The sequence below is a fragment of the Pristis pectinata genome, chromosome 29 (genome assembly GCF_009764475.1).
Source record: "Pristis pectinata isolate sPriPec2 chromosome 29, sPriPec2.1.pri, whole genome shotgun sequence".
NCBI lineage: Eukaryota > Metazoa > Chordata > Chondrichthyes > Rhinopristiformes > Pristidae > Pristis > Pristis pectinata.
In genome coordinates, this window is record NC_067433.1 from 3,198,977 (window position 1) to 3,220,733 (window position 21,757).

The window sequence follows — 21,757 nt, forward strand, 5'->3', positions numbered from 1 at the left end:
AACTGCAATAACTTTTTAAAAAAGCCCTAATTAATGTTAATAGCGGTCTCCTTGTATCCGATTCAACTAAAGCGGCTGAACAAAGAAACTCAAAAAAGTTTTTAAAACTTTCCCAAAGTCTTCAGAAAGTTTTCCTGGAATGATGGACACATGTTGCATCCAATAGTAACTGCCAGGGATGGCCGAACGACCTTGAGTTAGCCAATAGGCAACGAGTAAATGCAAAGACGGCGAGACCACGGCCATGATTGATCTTGGAATTAGCCAATGGTGCAGCAGGGTTAGAAGGCAGCTGGCCTATCGGATGTGGCGATGGGCGGGTGCTGGGGTGTCAATGGCAGTTGGGGCGGCGGAGGCTCGAGGGGAAATTCGAAATAAATGAGCGTGAACGGCGGCGGCGCGCCTGAGAAATGGAGAAGATGATAATCGGCTTCCTCCTCTTCATCTCCCCGGCCTTTCCCGTCGGACCGTCGCGGATGGAGCTTCACGCCGAGGTATGAGTGCGGCGGGACGAGGCCTTCACGCTGCGCCAGGAAAGGGGGAGGCTTCACCTGCTGGGTTAGGCCCCGTGAGGAGGCAATGAATGAACGGGGGACGGGAGGGGAGGCTCGGTGGGTCCGGACCCTCGGCTCTCAACCACCGTCCTGGGCCGGTCTGGGTTAGAGTTTGGCCCGAGTTTAAAGGGCTGGTGACGTGTCTGACATCGGAAGCGAGCCTGACCGGAAAATGCTCAACCCCGTGGGGGCAGCAACACCCTGTGTAGGTGTAAGTGTGTGGAAAAGTTTTAACGTGTTGTCGAAATGCTGCATTGTCTCGCAAGTGAGCAGGATCTTGCTTATTTTTAAAAGTGATTTTTATTCTGATAGTGACCACGGGTGGTAAATACAGATAAACATCGAAATGAGTTGGGAGGGGAATGACAAAATTCCTGCTTTGGAAAAGCGTTGTGACGTGACATTAATTCTCATAAAGGGTGAGGAGAGTAGATTTAATAGTGACTCTGGTACCAAGGAGGATGCTTTACCATCAAGAGAGACACAAGAGACTGCAGCTGCTGGAATCTGGAGCAACAAACGATCTGCTGGAGGAACTCCGTGGGCTGAGCAGCATCTGGGGGGTGGGGGGGAGGAATTGTCAGGACTGATGTAGGGTTTCAACCTGGAACGTTGACAGTTCCTTTCCTCCAGCAGATTGTTCGTTACTCTACCATCAAGTAGGATAAAGGGTAACAGGTGCATGAAAAGGCCACCACCTGTGGTTTCCCCCACAAAAAGTACACTACCCTGGCTTGGAAATGTTGCTGGTACTTCACGTTGTTGCTGGGTTTAAATCCTAGACCCTACCTACACAACCACACTGTGGGTGTAGCTTCACCAGAAGGATTGTAGTGGTTCAAGAAGACACTTGGCAAATTGGGTTGTGTACCAAGTGCTGGCCTTGCCACCAATACCTAGATCCTGAAAATGAACGGAAGAAGTACACTTCAAAAGTATATGATAGGCAAAAGGGCCTTAAGATTGTGCAAGATGCAGTACATCTAATACAGATCATTCTTTAATGTAGCACGACATCCAAAGGATTTGGCAGGGGCATAACCCAATTAGGTTTGATTTGTAACCACTCAAACAGAAGACTAGGGTGTAAAATTTTAAGGTGTGTTTTTAGAGGGAACAAGGGATTGGGAGGGAATTCCAATTAAGGGCCTTATCAGCTAGAAGAATGCCAATGATAGAACACTGGTAATTAAGAATGCAGAAGAAGCATTAAAACCACAAGATGTTAATGAAATTATTTTTTTCCAGAAATAAAGATGAGACTACTGAAAGATGGTGGTTATGCTAAAATTTTGTAAATAACTGGTATGACTTCCATATGATTATTGAGACCACCTAGCACCATGCTTTATAGGTATTGGCCAGTCCTACCCTTTTCCATAACTATCTTGAAACTAATAGAATTATGGTCACTGATCCCAAAGTGCTCCCCCACTTACACATCAACCACTTGCAGAGCCTCATTTCCTAAGAGGAGGTTGAGTGTAGCCCCTTCTCTAGTAAGGGTCATCTGCATATTGCTTTAGAAAACTATCCTGAACACTTAACAAATTCTGTCTCATCTAATCCCTTAGCATTAAGGTAGAGCCAGTCATTATTAGGCAAGTTTAATCACCCACTATTACAACTCCATTCCTAATCTGTGATTTCCCTACCTATTTGGGGAAAAGTGTGGCCTTGAAGAGAGAATTGCAGAGGGGTTTAGTGGAATGATGTAGAGGATGAGGGACTTCAATTTTGTGGAATGACAAGAAAGGATAAGATTGTTTAAAAAGAAATCGAAGGGAGCTATCAATAGATGTCTTCGAAGTTAAGAAGATAGAGCAAGAAAAAACTTGCACCATCTGGAGAAGGTAGCTAGAGGAGATGGATTTGAGGAAATTGATAAACAAATTAGAAATGTAACATTTTTGTCCTGCAGCATACACTGTCTGGAAAGGGGTTGAAGAAGATTCAACAGTAACATAGAATTGGATAGATACTTAAAAAGGAGCAAAAATTGCACTGCTCTGTGGAATGAGCAGAAAAGTGGACTAACTGTTTCAAAAGCAAGCACTATGGGCCAAACAGTGCCTGTCTATACAGAACCTATTGTAGAATTTTGTTAGGCAGCTTCCATCATAGTAGTTCTGATGGAAACTCATCTGTTTCACTCTGTACAGATGCTGCCTGACCACCTGAGTGTTTTCACCACTTTAATTGAATAACAGAGTTTTTGCAACCTTTTTGTATTAACTTCTAGTGGGTTGTCCTGAAGGTGAAATTGCTGGGCATCTTTTGCAAGCAACAGAAGTAAAGCATCGTAGAAGCATTAAACAAACTGCTGGAGTAATTCAGTGGGTCAAACAGCATCTGTGGAGGCAACGGTGTCATTCTTGTTTTGGGTCAAGATCCTGCATCAGGACCTAATGTAGGGTCTCGACCTGAAACATTGACTATCCCTAGGTTTCCACAGATGCTGCCTGACCTGCTGATTTCCTCCAGTTTGTTATTGCTCCAGATTCCAACATCAGCAGACTCTTGTGTGAACATAGAGGCACTCACATTTTAACTTTTTTCTTCTGAATAGTTTGACTGTAGCAGTTGGCAATGGGAAGGAATGTGATTAAATCTCCAGCAACATGCTGGTCCCCGTTTGTACCAGCATGTTAACAATTGCTCAGTCTGGACTCTAACTCTGTTAATGTTCAGAGTTTAGCTGTTGCACAGAAGGCAATGATGTCTGTAATTGTTCTCAGCCATTTGCACATGGCAGAATAGAGTCAAGGTGGCAGACACTGCTTCACCCTGGAAAATAATGGGTTGAAAGGTGTACAGTAAGTCAAACCAGTGCAGTTACTTGTTTATAATGGACAAAAACATTGGCATTTTGCTTAAACTTTATAGGCCACAGATTCAACATTGTCTGGATTATTGTGTTGTATTCTGGCCTCAGAAAGCTTGTTAAGCTCTGGAGAAGGGTTGGGAATATTTACTAAAAGGTGAAATGGAGATGCTCAAAATTAAGGGATCTTGGGAAACCAAAATAACTGTTTCATGCAGATTTTTACTATAATAGGTTGAAGAACTGGTAATATCATTTTCTGATCTTAACTGTCTTCACAGAAATGCATTGCTTGTAGTGATAATGAAAGCTGATTCACTATAATTTTCAATTGGAAATGGTATGGATGTGTATACGTAAACTTAAAGATTGTGGTACAATGAGGAAAGATCAGGTGTTTGAGGCTTAATAAAAAAACTTATGAAAGAGCTTACTGTGTGGGAGAGACAGTGTTGTTAGGAATGTGGGATGATAATCACCAGGCTTTGAATTTAAAGTATGCATAACTTTCATTTTAATAGCAAAAATGCTGCAAGATGCTTCAAAAGAGAATTAATAAGTACACTTTTTAAAAAGGCAAAACTGCATGTAAATGGCTCCACAGAGCTTTTGGTTATAGCCCATGTAGCTTTCTCATAGAGTAATTTATTTTTAAGATGGGTCTTGATGGAAGAACTGGGTGTAAAAAGATATTTAAGCATGCAATTGCAGAGCTTGGTGTCTTGACCGTTAGTGGCATTGCCATCAGTAATGGAGTGATTTTAAATCTGAAGCTGATCAAAAGGCCAGAATTGGATGCAGAGCTGAGAGAGTAATAGGACTGGAGACAATTACTAAGAAGGGCAAGGCTTTGAAAACACAGATGAAAATCTTAGTTAAGATGTTGCTTAATTGCAACCCAATGAAGCAAGCACAGATTTTTGAATGAACAGGACTTGGTACAAGTTAAGTTATGGGCAGCAGCTTGGGTTACCACAAATGTTAATGAAAAATAGACCAAGTGGCACAGTTATGGTGCAAAACTTAAATTGAAGTTGATATAACACCAAGGTTGCCAGCAGTCTGATTTGGTTTCAGATCATCAGCAACAGAGATGGATAGGGAATGAGTTTGTAAGTGGAACTGAAGATAATGGCTCATTATTATAAATACGTGAAACAAAAGACAAAGATATCCTTTCTGCCCTAGTGAATTTCCACACTCCTCTAAGGTTAATAGTAGATCTCATTTATAAGTAAGCACCTTTCATAATGAGCATGACTTTCTCTAGCCCAAGGTGAATTTGCAGCACGCTTGTTAACTTTCAATGTGTCAGCATGTTATTCAGGGCCTAGACTGGGATCTTGATTCTTTAAGTACATTTCCATTTACTCCTGCACAATTATCTTGCAGGGGTTACAAATTGCCTCAAGTGTTTTGAATACATTACTGTTTTACACATGCCTGAAGCCCACTTTTAAACTTTTGACCTGTGCAGGAAGCATACAGTCAATGTAAAATCAGTTGCTTATTGGCTCATACAACACAGAAACGGGCCCTAATGAGTGCATTTCTATACTAATCCCATCTTTTAGCACTCGGTCTGTGGCCTTCTAAACTTTCCACGTGTTGGTGATTTAAGTGCTCGTGGAGATACTTAAATGTCGTGAGTCTCTGCACTCACGACCTCATCAGATGGGGTGTTCCAGATTCCTATCACCCTCTGGATGAGAACAAATTCTTCCTGAAATCCCCTCCAAACCCTCAACCCTTTCCCTTAAACCTATGCCTTCTGGCTTAATACATCTTTTCCTCTGGGGGGAGGAGGGAGGATGAGTGTATCACTAACTACCTTATCAATGCCCTTTTTTATACTTCTACTGGGTCCCACTTCAGCCTCCACTGCTCAAGAAAACCAAAGCCAATTTATTCAGTCTCTTCTCGTAGCTGAGGTGCTCCATCCCAGACAATGTCCTGGTCAATCTCCTTTGCACCCTCTCCATTGGAATTGCATCATCCTCCCTATGGAACGGTGACCAGAACTGTACACAGTACACCACCATGGTCAAACTAATGTTTTATAAATTTGTACCATAACCTCTCAGCTTTTGTTTTGTGCCCCGGCTAATGAAGGCATGTTTTCCCCCTATACATCTTAACCATTTGTCTGCTTGTGCTGCCACTGCAAGGATCCTTGGGCTTGTATACCTAATCCCTCTGATCCTCAATACTCCCTTGGGCCCTACTATTCATTGTGTATGTCCTAGATGTGTTATCCTCACAAAATACATCACTTCATATTTATCAGGCTTCAATTTCATGATTTCAAAGATGACATGAACATGGGTGATATTGGTAATAGTGAGGAGAGGTGCAGGATGATTTTCATAAGATGACCACAGCAATGGCAGATAGAATTTGCTCTGATAATGGAGAGTGTGAATGTTTAGTGTGGTGAGTGCAATGCTTGGCTGCATTGAAGACCCAGCATGAGCATTCAGTCCATTTCTAGCCTTCTGAAGGAAAGAAAGCTTTAATGAAAGCAACAACACTTGGGGAAACTGCCCTGATGGACATAACTACTGCAGTCCTAGGATAGGGGTGACTGGATAAGGAACCACATCAATGTGTTATTGTGCTTTGGCTTGTTATGAACTTGTCTAAGGTTACTCTACTGTTGTGATGTATATGATAGACTGGCAAGGCATGTAAATAAATGATAAATAGATAAAACAAGAAGTCCATTCATCTCATCTGATTTTTTTTAAATGTGAGCCTTCTATATAATGTGCTATTTTGCTTTGTTCTGATTACAGTGATTCTTTGTACTGTGATTTAAATTTGTGCAAAGTAGTTTTAAATTCCTCATATACAATGAGGATGCTGTTACTTTGGAAAGAACACGAGGGAATTCTGGATGTTTGCCTTTTAAATTGGCAAAGCCTGTGGGATGTGCCTTTTAGGCAAATGCTGGTGATGTCCCATGTATACTGCTGAGAGCAGTGTGAGGAGTAGCTTACTGGAGGGAGGTTCAGCAGGGCTGGCAAGTCACATGCATTGTGGCTATTATTGTTGAGTAGGAAGGCAATGAATGGTTGGTCAACACACAGTGCTGGATGTATAAACCTATAACTGTCTTCCAGAGCTTACTAGAATCTAGAAACAAAATGTACAACAATTAGATGGTAATTCCATTGTTTTGGGGTGGGGAGGGGGGTTGATAGAAAAGGACCTTGGGTCAGTTAGGCTAATATTAGTAAGAAGAAAATGGTTGAACAACAGGAAAACTCTATAGTTAGGGAGAGGCACAAAGAGTTGATAAACGGGGAAATTGTAACCAGCAGGCTAAATGAGGAGGAACCAATGGATGTAGTTTATTTGGATTTTTGAATGTTCTGCCTGAGAAGTTATTTGACAAGATTAGCACTCATAGGAATAGCGTAAATTAATTAGTTATCAAATAGGAGGAATAAATGGGTTCTGTCTGGGACGGTGGGTGTAACTAGCGATGTGTTACTAAGATCGGTGCTTGGACCTGCTATTTGCATAGATAGCAACTTAGATGAAGGATCTAAGTGTATCTATGATTGATGCAAAGCTAGGTAGCATGTTGGCTATCAGAAAGCTGCAAAAGTGTAGATTGGTTGAGTGATGGGGCAGGAAGGTGGCAGATGGAGTATAACATGGAAAAATTGTGTGTAGATTGGAGAAATTTTTTCAAAGACTAGTAAATGTTGGATTTTGGAGTGTAATGTTGATGTCTTTGTGCATAAAACTAATGTAGACACATCAAGCAACTTGGAAGATAAATAGCATGTTGGCTTTTTGCTGTAAATTGCAGTAGGAGCAAGGAATTCTTATTCCAAGTTTGCAAGACTCTGCTGAGACTACATTTGGAATACTATACAGTTTTAGTCTCCATACCCAGGTAAGGATATACTTAAAGGGATGCAATAACATTTTGCTAGATTGAGTAATAGAATGCAAATTTATCCTAAGATGAGAGAGAGAGAGAAGAATGCGTCTATATTCTGTTGTCCCATAAACACAATTTTGGGGTTTTAAAATGGGTAGCTGCTCAGTTGTTTCCCCCCAGCTGGAGACTCTTGAATTATGGGTCATAGTCATAGGATAAGGTGGCAATAACTTAAGACTGAGATGAAAAATTGATTTTTTTTGTAACCAAAGGTTTATAGCTTCTCATTTCTTGTATTTATTCACAATGGAATTGATAGATTTGGGGCATGAAGGAAATTGATGAATATGGGGGGTACAGTCAGAAAGTGAAGTTAATGGAGAGGTACCAGCAATTATCCTGTTGGCTAGTGGAGCATTCTTGATGGGTAAATGGCCGGCTCCTGATATTGTATATGTCCCTGTGTTATCTAAGCCAGAAAAAGTGGAAAATATTGCATTGGATCTCAGTTCCAACTTGGAGAAAATCAGCCAGAATTCCTATTCTAAATTGCTGTCAAGCAGCCTCTACTGGAAGTGTTTTTGTGTGGGTGTTAGATGAATGCTGTCAGACCCTGCTGTGTTGCTTCCTGAATTATACGATCATCTTCAATTAGCAGGCCTACCATTTCCATGCCTGATACCAGAAACCTGAAACGGACTTTCTACTCTGATCTATCTGATACTCTGAGCAAGAGATTACCAGGTGGACGTAGAAAGTGATTTGAGAATGCTCTCATAGCCACCTTGCAAAAAGTATAATCCCAGCTGACTTGTGGGAATCCGCAGCCCATAACTGCTTTAAATGGAGGAGCATTCGGGATGGTGTTGAGAACCTCCAAGTGCATTTGCTCTGTGCACACAGAGCTCACATAAACACCTCTCTTCCCCCTGCTGCCACCCCCCCCCCCCCCCCAGCCCATGTTAAGTACATCCTGCCCCACTTGTGGCACAGTCTGCCAGCTCAACCTTTGAACCAAGTGACTGCTAGGGTAAGAAGAGCTTCCTTCCATTAAATAACCTGTAAATGCTCATTTTGTGATTGGTACCTTTACAGCAGGAGGAGCCAGCATTTACTGGAGGTAATAAAACGTAATTGAGATAAAAATATATTTTCCTTCTAAAACAAAATGTGAACAGTGGTGTGATGTAGAACTGGTCATATTGGTTATATATAGCTCAGTAAGTAGCGTTTGGTGAACTTGTAGAAGTAATTCAATCGTGGTTCTGATGCCAAGTGAACATCAGCAGACCCCAGAGATAAAATTACTGCTCTAATCTTACGGATGTTTATTTGAATTAACTTTTTTATATTCTGACTTTGAATGTGACATATGTGCTGAGCCTTGTACTGGGAACATGAGGTCAAGGTTTTCAGTTGCTTCATCATAGTAACTGGCCCCTTTTGACCTTTAAACAACCAAGCTGTTATTTAAAACAAGGTATTTAAGGCAGTTTTCATTTGGTTAGGTGAACACAGTCATCTGCTCAACACCAGTGCTACTTTTGGACAGGAAGATAATTGGGGAAAGGACAAGTTTCCCTTCACTTTTGGCTCTTGAATCCAGAGATCTAGAAACTGAAGGTTCATCCCTCCTCCTCATTCTCAGCAACTCCCTTTTACCTTGGCACCTCGCTACCCTCATTTTAGCAATCACAGATAGCCATCTCTAATTTTTGTATTCCTCGCCTCTTGCCTCCTTCCTCACTTCACCTTTCTCTGAGCTCTGAGAATGGACCTCTTCTCTCCCAACCATATTAAACAGCTAATCATGCATACAAATTGATTTGTTAAACTGCTCCCTCTCCACGCGCACTATTCTCCCCTTTTATATCTGCCATCATTCCCTGCTCTGTCAAAAAAGACCTTTCCACAGTTACTTTTTCTGAATACACTCAAAGTGGGATCTCTATTCTATAGGTGGGATTTGGGTTCCATAAGGGGTTTTGTTTAATCAGTCCCAGTTGCTAAACAATCACTTCATTTATTTAAAAAAAATATGGAGATGGTTTTGTTCTTTTGAGTTTGTGTTCAGTTTTGCATTCCAATATTATTGCACAAGTCTTAATTTGCAAGTAACCTTGAGGCAAGTAAGTGAATGCAGTGGAAACTACTTTGTATACAATTGAAATAACCTCATAAATGTTATTGTTTATACTAACCTGGTCTATGATTAGTAAAAAATGAGTTTTACTTGCACTTTAAAGTAGTAAGGGTTGAGATTCTATTTTTGAGTGCACCTAACCAAAATATGTGTTGGTTCTTATTTGAGAGGGCAGGGAATGAAGGCAAATTTAAAAGACAGAAGAACAGTGCAAAAACAACTGTTAACAAAATCAGATAATCTGGTAATTTTGTTGGGATATTGTGTGATCATCAGTTTAATTCAATGTAGTTGAGGTAGTAGAGGTGGCTCTTCTGGGTAAAATGAGCTTAGATGAAGGTCATGTACAGAGGAAAGGGGAACTTGAATGGTGAAGGAATCAAGGGGATGATCAGAGATGAGTGTCTGCTTTGAAAGAATGAGAGTGAAGCACCATGGTCAGGGGAGCTGTTGAGAACTAAGAAAGATTTAACCTGCGGTGGGCGTGCTTGGTGAGAATGTCATTGAAAAAAGAGAATGGAGTAGTTAAAGTTACCAGTAGAAAAGACAGCAGGATGACTCTGGACGCTGAGAAAAATGTATTCTTCTAACTTAAAAGTGGATAAGAACACACAAATTGGGAATACATGGAAATAGTTCCTTCCAGAAGGATCAAATGCATCATCATTTTTGGTAGTATCATGGTGTGTAATTCTCTTTAATTTGAAAAATTCTTTCCAGCCTATGATTGGCATCATTCCTTCAGGGTACATTTGAGCTGACCATTTGGATCTTTCTCACTGTAGTATAAAATTTATCTTTTTGCTTAATTTTTAAATGTTTAAATTGGACTTTTTTGAGGTTTGTGCTTTAGATATTTTTTAAAAGATCACTTTCCATGATGAAAATGGGTATTTCTGAAGCCCTTTTGTCTTTAGCAATTTTTCCACAGCTTTTTTGTTTTCCTCTTAGTGGGTCATTGTGTATTGTGGATTGTTTTTTATTCTTGTTTTTAGGCCAAAGAACTATGCTTCGGAGTGAACAATGAGCCTTACTGGTGTGAAACGGGATACTGCTGTGGGGAGACAGAATGTTGCACCTACTATTACGAACTGTGGTGTAAGTTTCTGGAGGGGGCCACAGAATCCTGTTTTAGCATTTCTTGCTTAGTATTTCTCAAGGTCTTGGATGCAAAATTAATGAAGATTGGAGGTTTAAACCCCATTACAGGGCAAGGTATCCAATCCTTTAGTCGCTAGCTATTGCACAGGTCATTGAGTTTTGCTACCCCTGTGCACAGTGTTTGTCAAAATTGCACCTGTTCAGTTTCCTCACTAGCAGTGGATCCAATGATCTGTCTTGCAGCTATGCTTTCACCATGTTATATTCCTGCCGTATACATATCATGAAATTATGTTTCTATTGAGTGGCTGTGCCATGTCTTGGATCAAATTGAGAAGCCAGGCATCATAGTCTTTGTCACAGCACTAATGTTCTATCTGGACTGTTATAGTACTGAGGGAACCCTGCACTATTAGAGATGCCATCTTTCAGATGGTGTATTTAAATAAGATTTATTTGTTCCAGTTTTTAAGCAGTTCTTTAAAATACAGATGTAACTTTGATTTCTAATTTGTCAAAAAATATTGTCCAAGACGCAGTGTTATAGAATCCATTGCATCTGCCTGTACAAGGCTTCATGCACTTCTTCCAGCTCCCCATGGGAGAGGAGCCATCTTTGATAATACAGCACACAATTGAACATTTAGCCCAGAGAAGGTGCTGAAGGCATGAGCCGAACCAGATACCTTCAACCTTCATTGAGCAAGCCCACCTTCCATCATTCTGCCTTTAATTTTGCCTCTTCAGTAACCAGCTCCAAAAGACTATATTTGAATGCTTCTATATCCTTCAGTTTCTAAATGGCTTTCAAAAATGGAGATGAGTGGTGTTTTTTCCCTGTGAACAATACTGTATTTGTATATAATGGCATCTGCTACACCAGTTGAGTTGGTTAATGATTCCAGCTAAATATGTCAAAGGACTTGGTCCTTGCAAGCATTTAAACTTAAATGATTTGCACATATTAACTCATGCATGTAAAATGCAATTCTGAATGCTGCCACTTTTTATTTGATTATGGCAGGGTTCTGGTTGGTCTGGACTATAATTATCATGCTTAGCTGTTGCTGTGCTTATCGTCACCGGCGCGTGAAGCTACGACTACAACAGGAGCAGCGACAGAGGGAGATCAGCCTGATGGCCTATCAGGGTGCTAGCACCTACACAACACAACCACTGGACTTAAGTGAGTATACTTGTTTATTAGATTATTGCAGAGATGTATTATACAACAATGTATGTGTTAAATCTCAATTTTTTTAGAATTCTGTTTATTTAAAAATGGAATGCTGGAGTGGTTGGTATCTTAGTAAAGATGTCCTGCTATGATAGTAAAGGGCATTGGTCAGACCACTCATGGAGTATGTGTATTCTTTTGATTTCTTTTACTGAAGGAGTGATAGATTTACATTGGAGGTAGTTCAGAGTAGGTTCACTGGGTTGATTCCTGGGGTGAAGGAGTAGCCTTAGGAGGAAAAGTTGGGCTTATACTCATTGGGGTTTAGGAGAATGAGGTGATGTCACTGAAACGAAGTGGAAAACAGCAGGTGCTCGAAATCTGAAACCAAGGTTCTGAGTGGGTTTGACAAAATAGCTGCCTAGATGTTTTTTCCCATCACAGGGAAATCTAGACCTAGGGAGACAGTTTCAAAACAACAGGTCATCCCTTAACAATATTGATGAGCAGAAATTTCTTCGGAGGCCTGTTAATTCTCTCCCTCCAATCCATAGAAGCTAGGTCACTGAGTATGTTCAGAGCTGAGAGTGAATGACTTTTCAATTATCCTATTAAATAGCAGAGCAGGCTCTTCAGGCATGTACAAACACAGCAGGTCTGTAACAAAAAGCATACCCCTGTTTTGGGTCTCATGAAATGAAATGATGTGCAAAAAAGAATGGGCATGTGGAAATTGCTGCATTTGTTTCCGAAGGCAGAATCGGAAGAGGCAATTATCTCTTTTGTTTTGCAGCTCCTGTACTATATCTGTTCTGCTGCCTTTGGGTATAGAAAGTATCCTTTGTTCTCCAATACATAACCTCCAAGTATAATTATGATCAGAACGGCAATAATAGTTAAATCATCCCATATTTAACTAAAGTGACAAGTTGTATCAACGGTTATGTTTCACCAGTTAATTCTTTATTTTCCCCCTTTAGGGTTCTGGACAAACTGTAAGCTTCCAGACTATGAGGAGGTAGCAGGCCACCCACCAACGCCCCCTCCTCCCTATACTGAGTTACAACAACAGAATACACAAACCTCCAACCATGAAAATGCTGTTGTAGAAAGCCAGCCTGTTCTGCAGGAGTCTGCAGCCTCCCCAGTGCAAGAGGGTGAGGCAACAATGCAAGAAGTGGAGACAAGCTCATCTGCTTGTGAACAGGAAGATGAGCATCAGGTACCTGACACCTCTGTGGTCAGTTGCTCAAGTGACAGAGTAAATGGCAATATAATTCAAGATGAGGAATCTGCTGATTTTAAAACCTTGGAAATGGATTCTCATTTGTGTGACCAAGGGGAAATGAAGGAAGATAGCTCCTCGAGGCAAAGACGAATCACTGGAGACTCTGGCATAGAGGTGTGTGTGTGCCAGATGGATGAGGACCCTTACCATGAGGAAGTGGGTCTGATGGATGGCGATGGTGCCCAAGAATGTTGTGAGGCCCAATCATCCTGTAACTCGCAAGTCTTCAAACGGGCTCAAAATATGCAGCCTAAACAACATACAAAAGAGCAAGAAGAAAAGAACAGTGACGTGGTATAAGTGTGCCACTGGTACTTGAGTAAAACAGATGGTGCAATCTATGACTGCTGACTGTTAAAGCATTAATTCTGGGCTTACAAAATGTTTTCCATAAGGTGCCACAAGTAAATCAGGTGAAAGGTGCAAATTGTAGTCAATAGACAGAGTTTTGTATCTGTCCAGGGTTTCACAATTGGGTGGCCTGCAAATAGTCCAGATTTCTTGTTAGGATTTTTAAAAAAAATATTGTAGCAATATAATGAGTGGGTAATTTTCAAACTTTTGTCTTCAGAGCCTCTTATTGGAAAAATTTGAGGTTTGTTTTGCCATTTAAAACAAACTCACTCCAACTTTTTTTTTACTTTGTAAAGGGGTGGGGGAGGAAGGAAACCCTTCTCTAACCTCGAGTATATTTTGAGAGGAAATGGGGCCTTTTTAGCCTGGCCTTTCCCATTGCTGTTGTGTAGCTTTCGGGATGTTGAAGAGTTTCTCAGGCTACTTTAACTAAAGGCATCACTGATTTTCCTCCTTGCAGTGTGCATGTAGCTTCCTAAAGAGTACCTGACAAAAGTCCTGCCTAGAATTGGCTAGTCAGTACATGGTGATTCTGTGCCCTGTGGTGCAGCATGTTAACTGGTTTACTGCCATATCCCAAGGATTCTTTCATCCTTTAAGTAATTTATTAAAAGATGGATCTGTTGGATTGCAACATGTTACCCATCTGAAACTCCCTGACTCCTGATTGTTCTTTTAAACAGGAGGCTTAGTTTTAATAAAAGTTGTGTTTAGTCTGCACTAATGCATTGTACATTTAAGTACAAGTTTACTTTTAAGTTTAATTTTAGATTTGGCATTGAGTATATTTCTGTGGTACTTTTGGTATAAGTTTGTGGGGGGAAAAAAACTTAATACCATTTGAATGTTGATGTGCTAAATGATATACCAAACTTTTATTCATGCTAGGTATAATCTCCATTATAAAAAGCCAAACTTCAGGCAATCGATTGTAGGATAGTAATATGGCCTGTACCAGAAGAAAGTGTTGATGTTCACCATGTGTTTGACAGGTATTCTGCCCACTTGATACATAACCTGTGTTGACACTAGGATTCCAGTGATTCTGGATTTGTAATATTTTCATCAGAATTATGGAAAGGTATGCAATAGTTCTGTTCCAAATTCTTGTCTGCTGAACTTGAGTACAAGAACTTTTTGGACTATATTGTACCAATTGAAATACTGGCAGAGACAGGAATGTTACTGAGTAGGAGCAACTGAAAATGAAATACTTGACAATGTTAATATATTGGCATGAGTGTGTTGTTTCTCCCATTGAATATGTAGGCAATAACCCTGTAAATCTTTATTTCAGCCTTTGGGTAGTTTTGTCAATTTAGTTTAAATCAAGTGGGTACAGAATTGTATAAGAATGTACAACCTTAAGTACCTCTTGACTTGTAGACATCAAAATAATCCAATGTAGAGGGTGGAAGGCAGGAGTTGCTTGTATTTAGAGTTTAAAAAATCGAGCATTACAAGATCTATAAGCAAAAATAGTGTCAGAACATGTCATTCACTTCTGAAGAATTGGTGTATGTAAATGTTCAACTATGTGATACCTGCAGCTTGGGAATCTTCCCTGTTGCCCCTGCCAGACCTGTACTACTAATCGCACTCTCTCCCCTTTCCATGTTTACAAAGTAGAGAAAAGCATCAGTCTTGTGAGCTGCACTGAAAATGCTGCTTAAACAAACACTACAAAACATAAAAAGGATGTTGAATCAAATTTTAAAAACAAAAGCCTGTTAATACATGCATAAGAATTTTTTCTTCTGTTTTATTACTGATGATTGGGACTTTTATTTATAAAATATTTCCTAGAAGAAGGGCTAAGAGAATAATTGGTGCCTTGCATGGAATTGGAATGTTTTCTTTAAAAAAAACACAGAAGGATCCCAGCAGGCATAAACAACAGTAAAACTTTATAACGAATCAACAGAGTAGACATTGATTGAAGCACAATAAAGTAAGCAAGGAGTGGCACACATTTTTTTTTCAGTGTACACTCTGAACTCATTATTGGATGTTAAATTGATAAAGTAAGTGTCATAGATGTACAGTAGTGTCTGCAACAGGTACTTGATAATGAAATTCAGCTATAATAGAATTATTGATTTCTTTTGTTTAGACAATGAGAAGGCAAAGTAAATGAGTAAAATTTGTACTCTGCTTGTACGTAGCTTCATCTTGTCATAAATGACGGCTCTGGGATGGGGGGAGGGAAAGCAGCTTCTGACAATGACCTTCCAAAGAGCAACAATGAGAGCAATTGGATACTTGGAATTATACAGCAGAGAAACGGGCCTTTTGGCCCACCATATCTATGCTGTCCATGAGTCGCCTAATGATTTCATTTGCTGAAATATGAAGTGAAACAAAACCTAGCTATTGCATGAAAAGGGACTTGTGAAAGTGTTTAAATAAACCCAACTGGAGTAAACTATTTACATTTTTGTGATCTGTGGATTTGAACAGCTATGAAGATTTAATTTTGAACAATAAAAATGATGTCTTGAGGCCTTTAAATGTTAATGTTTATACAGATGTGGGAAATAACAGAACTAACAAGGTTCCCTAAATTGTCTCAAAAGAGAACTGTAAAAGCTGATTGTATGGGAGAAATAGCACATTGTGGCCATGTTATTAAGGAGAAAGAAAGCTGACTGTAAAGGATCCTGTGGGTAAAGAATTCCATGGCAAGATGAAAGGATGTAAGGAACAGTTGTAACTTCAGGTTCTATACATTCCCATCTGAGCAAAATGGAAAATTGAATGTATTGGCCGTGAACTTGGAAAGCAAAGGCAGTGCAGACAATATGGGCAATTGAACAATTCTTTCAGATCCTCAGTGTCTTTTTATGTAAAGAATCTGATGTCCTTTTGAATATTATTTTGAGGGAGGTCATTTTTTTGCAGTCATGGAGTACTGTTATATTTTGATGCCTTTTTAATATGAACATTTTAATTTTGTAATTTCATAGGGACACTGATAGAAAATGCATGTTCTATGGTGTGATTTTATTGTACTCTGAATTACAGTGCTGAAGTCTTTTATATATAAAAAAATAAATGAAAACTGTTTCTTTGCTGCTACTTAAGATTATGAATTGAGTTATTTTTGGCACATTAGAATTTGAGGACAAACAGACTGTCTGATTCTGGATGCAAGTTATCCTGAAACCCCCGAGAACTAAGTTTAAGGTGTGATGTATAGGGTGAACATCACAATATCAATTCTATTTTGGTATTGAATGTACTCTAGGCATACACATTGTAAAGCATCACAACCTTTCCCCTGTCCAATATGTCCCCTTTATCCTAAGCCTATGTCCACAAAGCTGCTGTTTTTCAGGGCCTGGGTGCCAGCTCACAATTTTGTTTGCAAATCACCAAATACACACTTTTTCTTTAAAAAAAAAAGACTTGGATTACTTGGCAAAATTGTGCATAATTTTTTCTTGTGAATGCTCTCCAAGCAAGTTTTTCATTGCACTTGTGCATATGACACTAACCTTGACTTTAAACAGTGGGGCTGTTTAAAGTACTTCAAGGAAGTGGGCACAGTATGCAAAGGCTAGGTTATTGTTGACTTCAGTCCTGGTATGACACTATTTTGAAGTTTGGCCCTGCCAAACTGAATAGTCACTTCAACCAATGAACTATGAGCCGAACACAGGAAATCCTAGCTTGAGCAGAAGGGCAATGCTACGTCCAACTGCCTTTTTTTATTGTGTCCATCTGTTGATGATGCTACTGCTCTTTCTTTGGCCAGCTCATCCGACTAAAGGGACAGGGGCTCTTTGCTAAACTGGTACCCATCCAAAATCAATGTAAAAGGGGGAATATGGATACGTGGAGAGTCATTCCACCAACCACTATATGATTGAGTGGATGATTAGCACCAGGAAGAGTTTTGCTGCTCGTTCGACCCAGGAGGTGAGCTCCATGATGGTGAATAATGGGTGTCCTTTTTGTGGTTGTTGCATCAATCAGATCCTGATAATTATACAGCCCTTGTCTGTATAATTCTGTATAAATGCTGCTGCTCTGTTTTCAGTGGTCAAGAGCCAGGGATTCCAATGAGGTGATGGGGATGTACACACTTCCAAGGAGGCATTGGTTCCTATCCACCTGGTAATCTCTTGCCATGATGTAACTTGGAGAAGGGTGTCAGTTTAGGGACGAGCTGGGCACGTTCTTCAGAGCCAGCTGAGTGAAAGAGCTGCTGCAGTGCCGGAGAAGTTGGTTCGTTTATCCTGCCAATGCATTGGAGGATTCTGTGGAGACAGTGTTGGTGACATTCCTTCATTGTTTTGAGCTGCCACTGAAGGAAGTCTGTGGCTCAGGAGCAGAAGTGGAGATGACTATGGCTGGGAGACCATGAGCTTTGTTATAGAATTGTAGATTCAGACAGTACAGAAACTGGCCCTTCGGACCACCGAGTCCATGCTGACTGTCAAGTACTTATTAGCACTAATCCCATTATACTTTCCCCATATTCCCATTAAATTTCCCCCACCTTCTATCACTTGCCTACATACCAGGGCTAATTTACAGCAGCCAGTTAACCTAACAACCCACATGTCTTTGGGATGTGGGAGGAAACCGGACCACCTGGGGAAATCCATGTGGTTACAAGGAGGACATGCAAACTCCACACAGACTGGTTTGGTAAATTGGTTTATTATTGTCACATGTACCAAGGCATTGAACAATAACAGAATGCAGAATAAAGTGTTACAGTTACAGAGAGAGTGCAGTACAGGCAGACAATAAGGTGCAAGATCATAACGAGGTAGATTATGAGGTTGCGTCCATCTTATCGTACTAGGGAACCATTCAATAGTCTTAAAACAGCAGGATAGAAGCTGTCCTTGAGCCTTGTGGTACGTGCTTTCAGGCTTTTGTATCTTCTGTCTGATGGGAGAGGGGAGAAGAGAGAATGTCCGGGACGGGTGGGTCTTTGATTATGTTGGCTATTTTACCGAGGCAGCGAGAAGTGTAGACCGAGTCCATGGAGGAGAGGCTGGTTTCCATGATGTCCACAACTCTCTGCGGTTTCTTGCAGTCATGGGCAGGGCAGTTGCCATACCAAGCTGTGGTGCATCTGGATGGGATGCTTTCTCCGGTGCACTGATAAATATTGGTGTGGTTCAAAGGGGACATGCCAAATTGAGCCTGGGTTGTTGGAGCTGTGAGGCAGCAGCCCTACTACTTGCACCACTGTGTCTCTCTACAGGGTCTGAGTTTTGATCTTCAAATGTTCTTCTCTTCAGACAGCCAAGGCAGTGCTGGCACACTGATGGCAAGGGTGAATCCTGCCATTTTTTTTGAGCAGTGGCTCCCAAGACATGCAAATTTGTCCACATTTTTCAGATTCATGCTATGAATCTTTATTGCCACAGGACAATGTTAAGCAGTAGGTCACTCTGACAAAGGACTCTTGTTCTTCGAATGTTGAATGTAAGGCCAATTGTCTCGTATGTTTCAGTGAACAAGTCAACGATGGTTTAGAACTCAGCATCCATATGTGTGCAATTGCAAGTGTCTTCTGCATCAGGGGATCAGTCTGACCAATGGCTGGTCTTTGCCTTGATTTCCATTGACCTGACTTTACTCATTTTGATTCTCCTCATTCTACTTCTCATATTTCTCTGCATTGAATTTTACTGCACATCTGTTCCTTTCACTCATCCCTCCGCCCTTCTCAATCTGTTAGCGTCCTCCCCACTGGTTATTACATTTACAAGATAATATCATCTGCAATCTTTGAAATTGGGCCTTTTAACACAAATCCATATCATTATAAAAAGAGATTGATGTAATACTAGCCAGTGGAGAAAACACTGTTCTCCTCCAGTGCAAAGAAATAAGTTCACTACTACTCTGTTCAATGTTCCTTCACCAGTTTTCCATTCATGTCATTTTAATCCCTTGACCTTTAATTTTATTAACTAATCTACTATGTGCTGATTTTTTTGAAAGGTCTTTTGAAAGTCCAAATACAGACCAACAGTATTACCCTTTTCAACTTTCTCCAAAGAAATTGATTAAATTAGTTAAATATGATTTACCTTTAACAAATCCCAGCTGACTTTCAATTATTAGCCATTGCCTTCCCTAATGACAACTCACTTTCTCTTGCACTTTTATCTCCCAAGGTTTTCTCAATGCTGAACTCAAGCAGACAGGTTTTAGTTATCCTTCTCCTTAGCAAGACTCCACTGCACTGGTACTATCCTCATATCCATGGACAACTGTGGAGAAACAGTCCAACTTTCCCACCCTTATATCACTTAGAATGCACCCCATCCAAGCAGGACAATGTTTTCCACTTTGAGGACTGCCAGTCTTTTCCAGGCCTCTATTCCATTTCCCTCCCTAGCAAATTATAAAGTTAAAGCAGACTATTTGCATCCTTGCTTATGAATGTCAACCCAAGCTGAAATTTGAATCATGTATGAATATAATCAATAAGCTTTCTTTCACCTTGTAGCTTTGCTTGACTTTGAGCTGCCTCAGCTCATGTGTTGCTGAAACTCTTTTCCATACCTTTGTTACATCAGGACCTGGCTATTCCAAAGCACCACTGTCTACTCTGTAAACCTGAGGTCCTCCAAAATTACTGCCCACTCCCAACTTGCACTGAGCTCCCTGTTCTTTCTAATCTACACTGGCTCTGACTTAAGTAAGTTCTTGATTTTAAAGATCCAATCTTTGTTTTTAACTCCCTCTATGCTTTGGTCCCTCCCTATCTCTGTTGTCTTACTAAATAACCACACAAAATTTCTTCAGTTCTGGCCTCCTGTTCATTGCTACCATTGGTGGCAGTACATTTAGCTGCCCAAGATCTTAGGCTCAGGAATTCCCTTTAAGACTCAAAACTGATCTTTGTCCAAGTTATCTCCTTTTCTGCCTCTGTCATTTGTTGTTTGATAATGTTCCTAGGAATTGCCTTGGGAAGTTTTATTAAGGGTGATATGTAAATATGTTGGTGTTACATTTACTCTGTCCTTGTCTCCACATCACCCCTCACCTTGCACGTGGGCAGCACAGTGCTTGTAGACCCGTTGCCTCACAACCCCAACATCCCAGGTCAGTCCTGACCTTGGATGCTGTCTCTGGAGTCTGCACATTCTCCCTGTGACCAGGTGGGTTTCCTCCAGGTCCTCCAGTTTCCTCCCACATCCCAAAAGTTGGTAGGTTAATCGGTTGCTGTAAATTGTGTACGTGAGGTGTAAAATCTGGGGGGAGAAAATGGGAATGTGGAGAGAATAAAATGGGTCAGGGTAGGATTAGTGTTTGATGGTCAGCACAGACTCAGTGGGCCAGAGGGTCTGTGTCCATGCTGCATCTTTCTGTGTCTCTTTGACTCTAAAAGTGTGGGCAAGGTGGCAAAGAGAAGTCAGAAGGCAACACTTGCCATAATACTGCACCTCACCTCCGACAAACTCTGTGCTGGAATGGAGATATTCTCATCCTGTAGACTGAAATTGTTCAACCTATACTGACTCTGCTCCAGCAGCACAGGTACTCTAAATCTAGTCACCAAGCTGCAGTTAATGTGCATTGCACATGTTCAGAGAACAAGTCAACCTACTCACACAAGTGCATGAGAGAATGGGCCTTGCATTTAACACCAGAACAAATGTGCTCTCTAACCTGCACCACTGTCCAACACCACCCCCAATGGTAAAGATCCTTGATGAATTGCTGGAAAACTTATTTGGGAGCCACCTGAAGAGAGACATTGATGGTGTTCAACTTCGGCTGCACAGTGTGTCATGACAAGTGGAGGAATGAAGTGACTACAAGTTAGTTAATAAACTGGGGATGGACAGTTATCTCTGTGACTTTGGCTGTAGATGTGTTGCCTCCCTGGTGCCTAGGTAAAGGTAATAATGAATAGGTACAAAACATCTGCAAGGTAGGGGGAACAGGCGACAGGTAGAAAGGGTTGAGATTGTTTCAGGGGCCAGGAAAAAGATTAAGGAACAGGACCACCAGAAATGGCAGTTTCAGGATTACTCCCACCTGGGAACTAGAGAAATGAGTTGATTACTCCAAGTACCGCACACTTGCAAGTATCGGAACAGCAGTATAAAGCAGGGTGTGGTGTAACTGGTGAAATAGAGCAGGAAGGTTTCAGATTCTTAGGAATTTGGGGTACTTTGAGGTTGCTGTGTTACAATCGGAGGCCAATATTTATGCAGGAGGATTAACTAGGACTATGGGGAGGTTTTAAATCAATTCACCCAGGATTTGGGTGTGCACGGTGGCAGCAGAGCTGCAGAACTCTGCCACCTGTGTGTTTTTGCTGAATGTGTTTCTGCAATTTGTGATTTCACTCTCCTTTTCCTGTTAATTTTACTCTAACGTACAGTACATGTTCATCCATTCAGTTGTATTCAACAAGCCAAGCTTGTTGGCTTTAGA

The 21,757-nt window shown here is 40.7% G+C and overlaps 1 protein-coding gene across 1 annotated transcript; it reads left to right on the top strand.

Annotated features, from left to right (window-relative positions):
• Window positions 1-329: 329 nt before the first annotated feature.
• LOC127584358 (WW domain-binding protein 1-like) lies at window positions 330-16,414 on the top strand. The gene is made up of 4 exons (XM_052041082.1): window positions 330-494; window positions 10,412-10,514; window positions 11,542-11,703; window positions 12,675-16,414. The coding sequence occupies exons 1-4, from the start codon at window positions 411-413 to the stop codon at window positions 13,280-13,282; spliced, it is 957 nt and encodes a 318-aa protein (XP_051897042.1). The 5' UTR covers window positions 330-410; the 3' UTR covers window positions 13,283-16,414.
• Window positions 16,415-21,757: the final 5,343 nt, after the last annotated feature.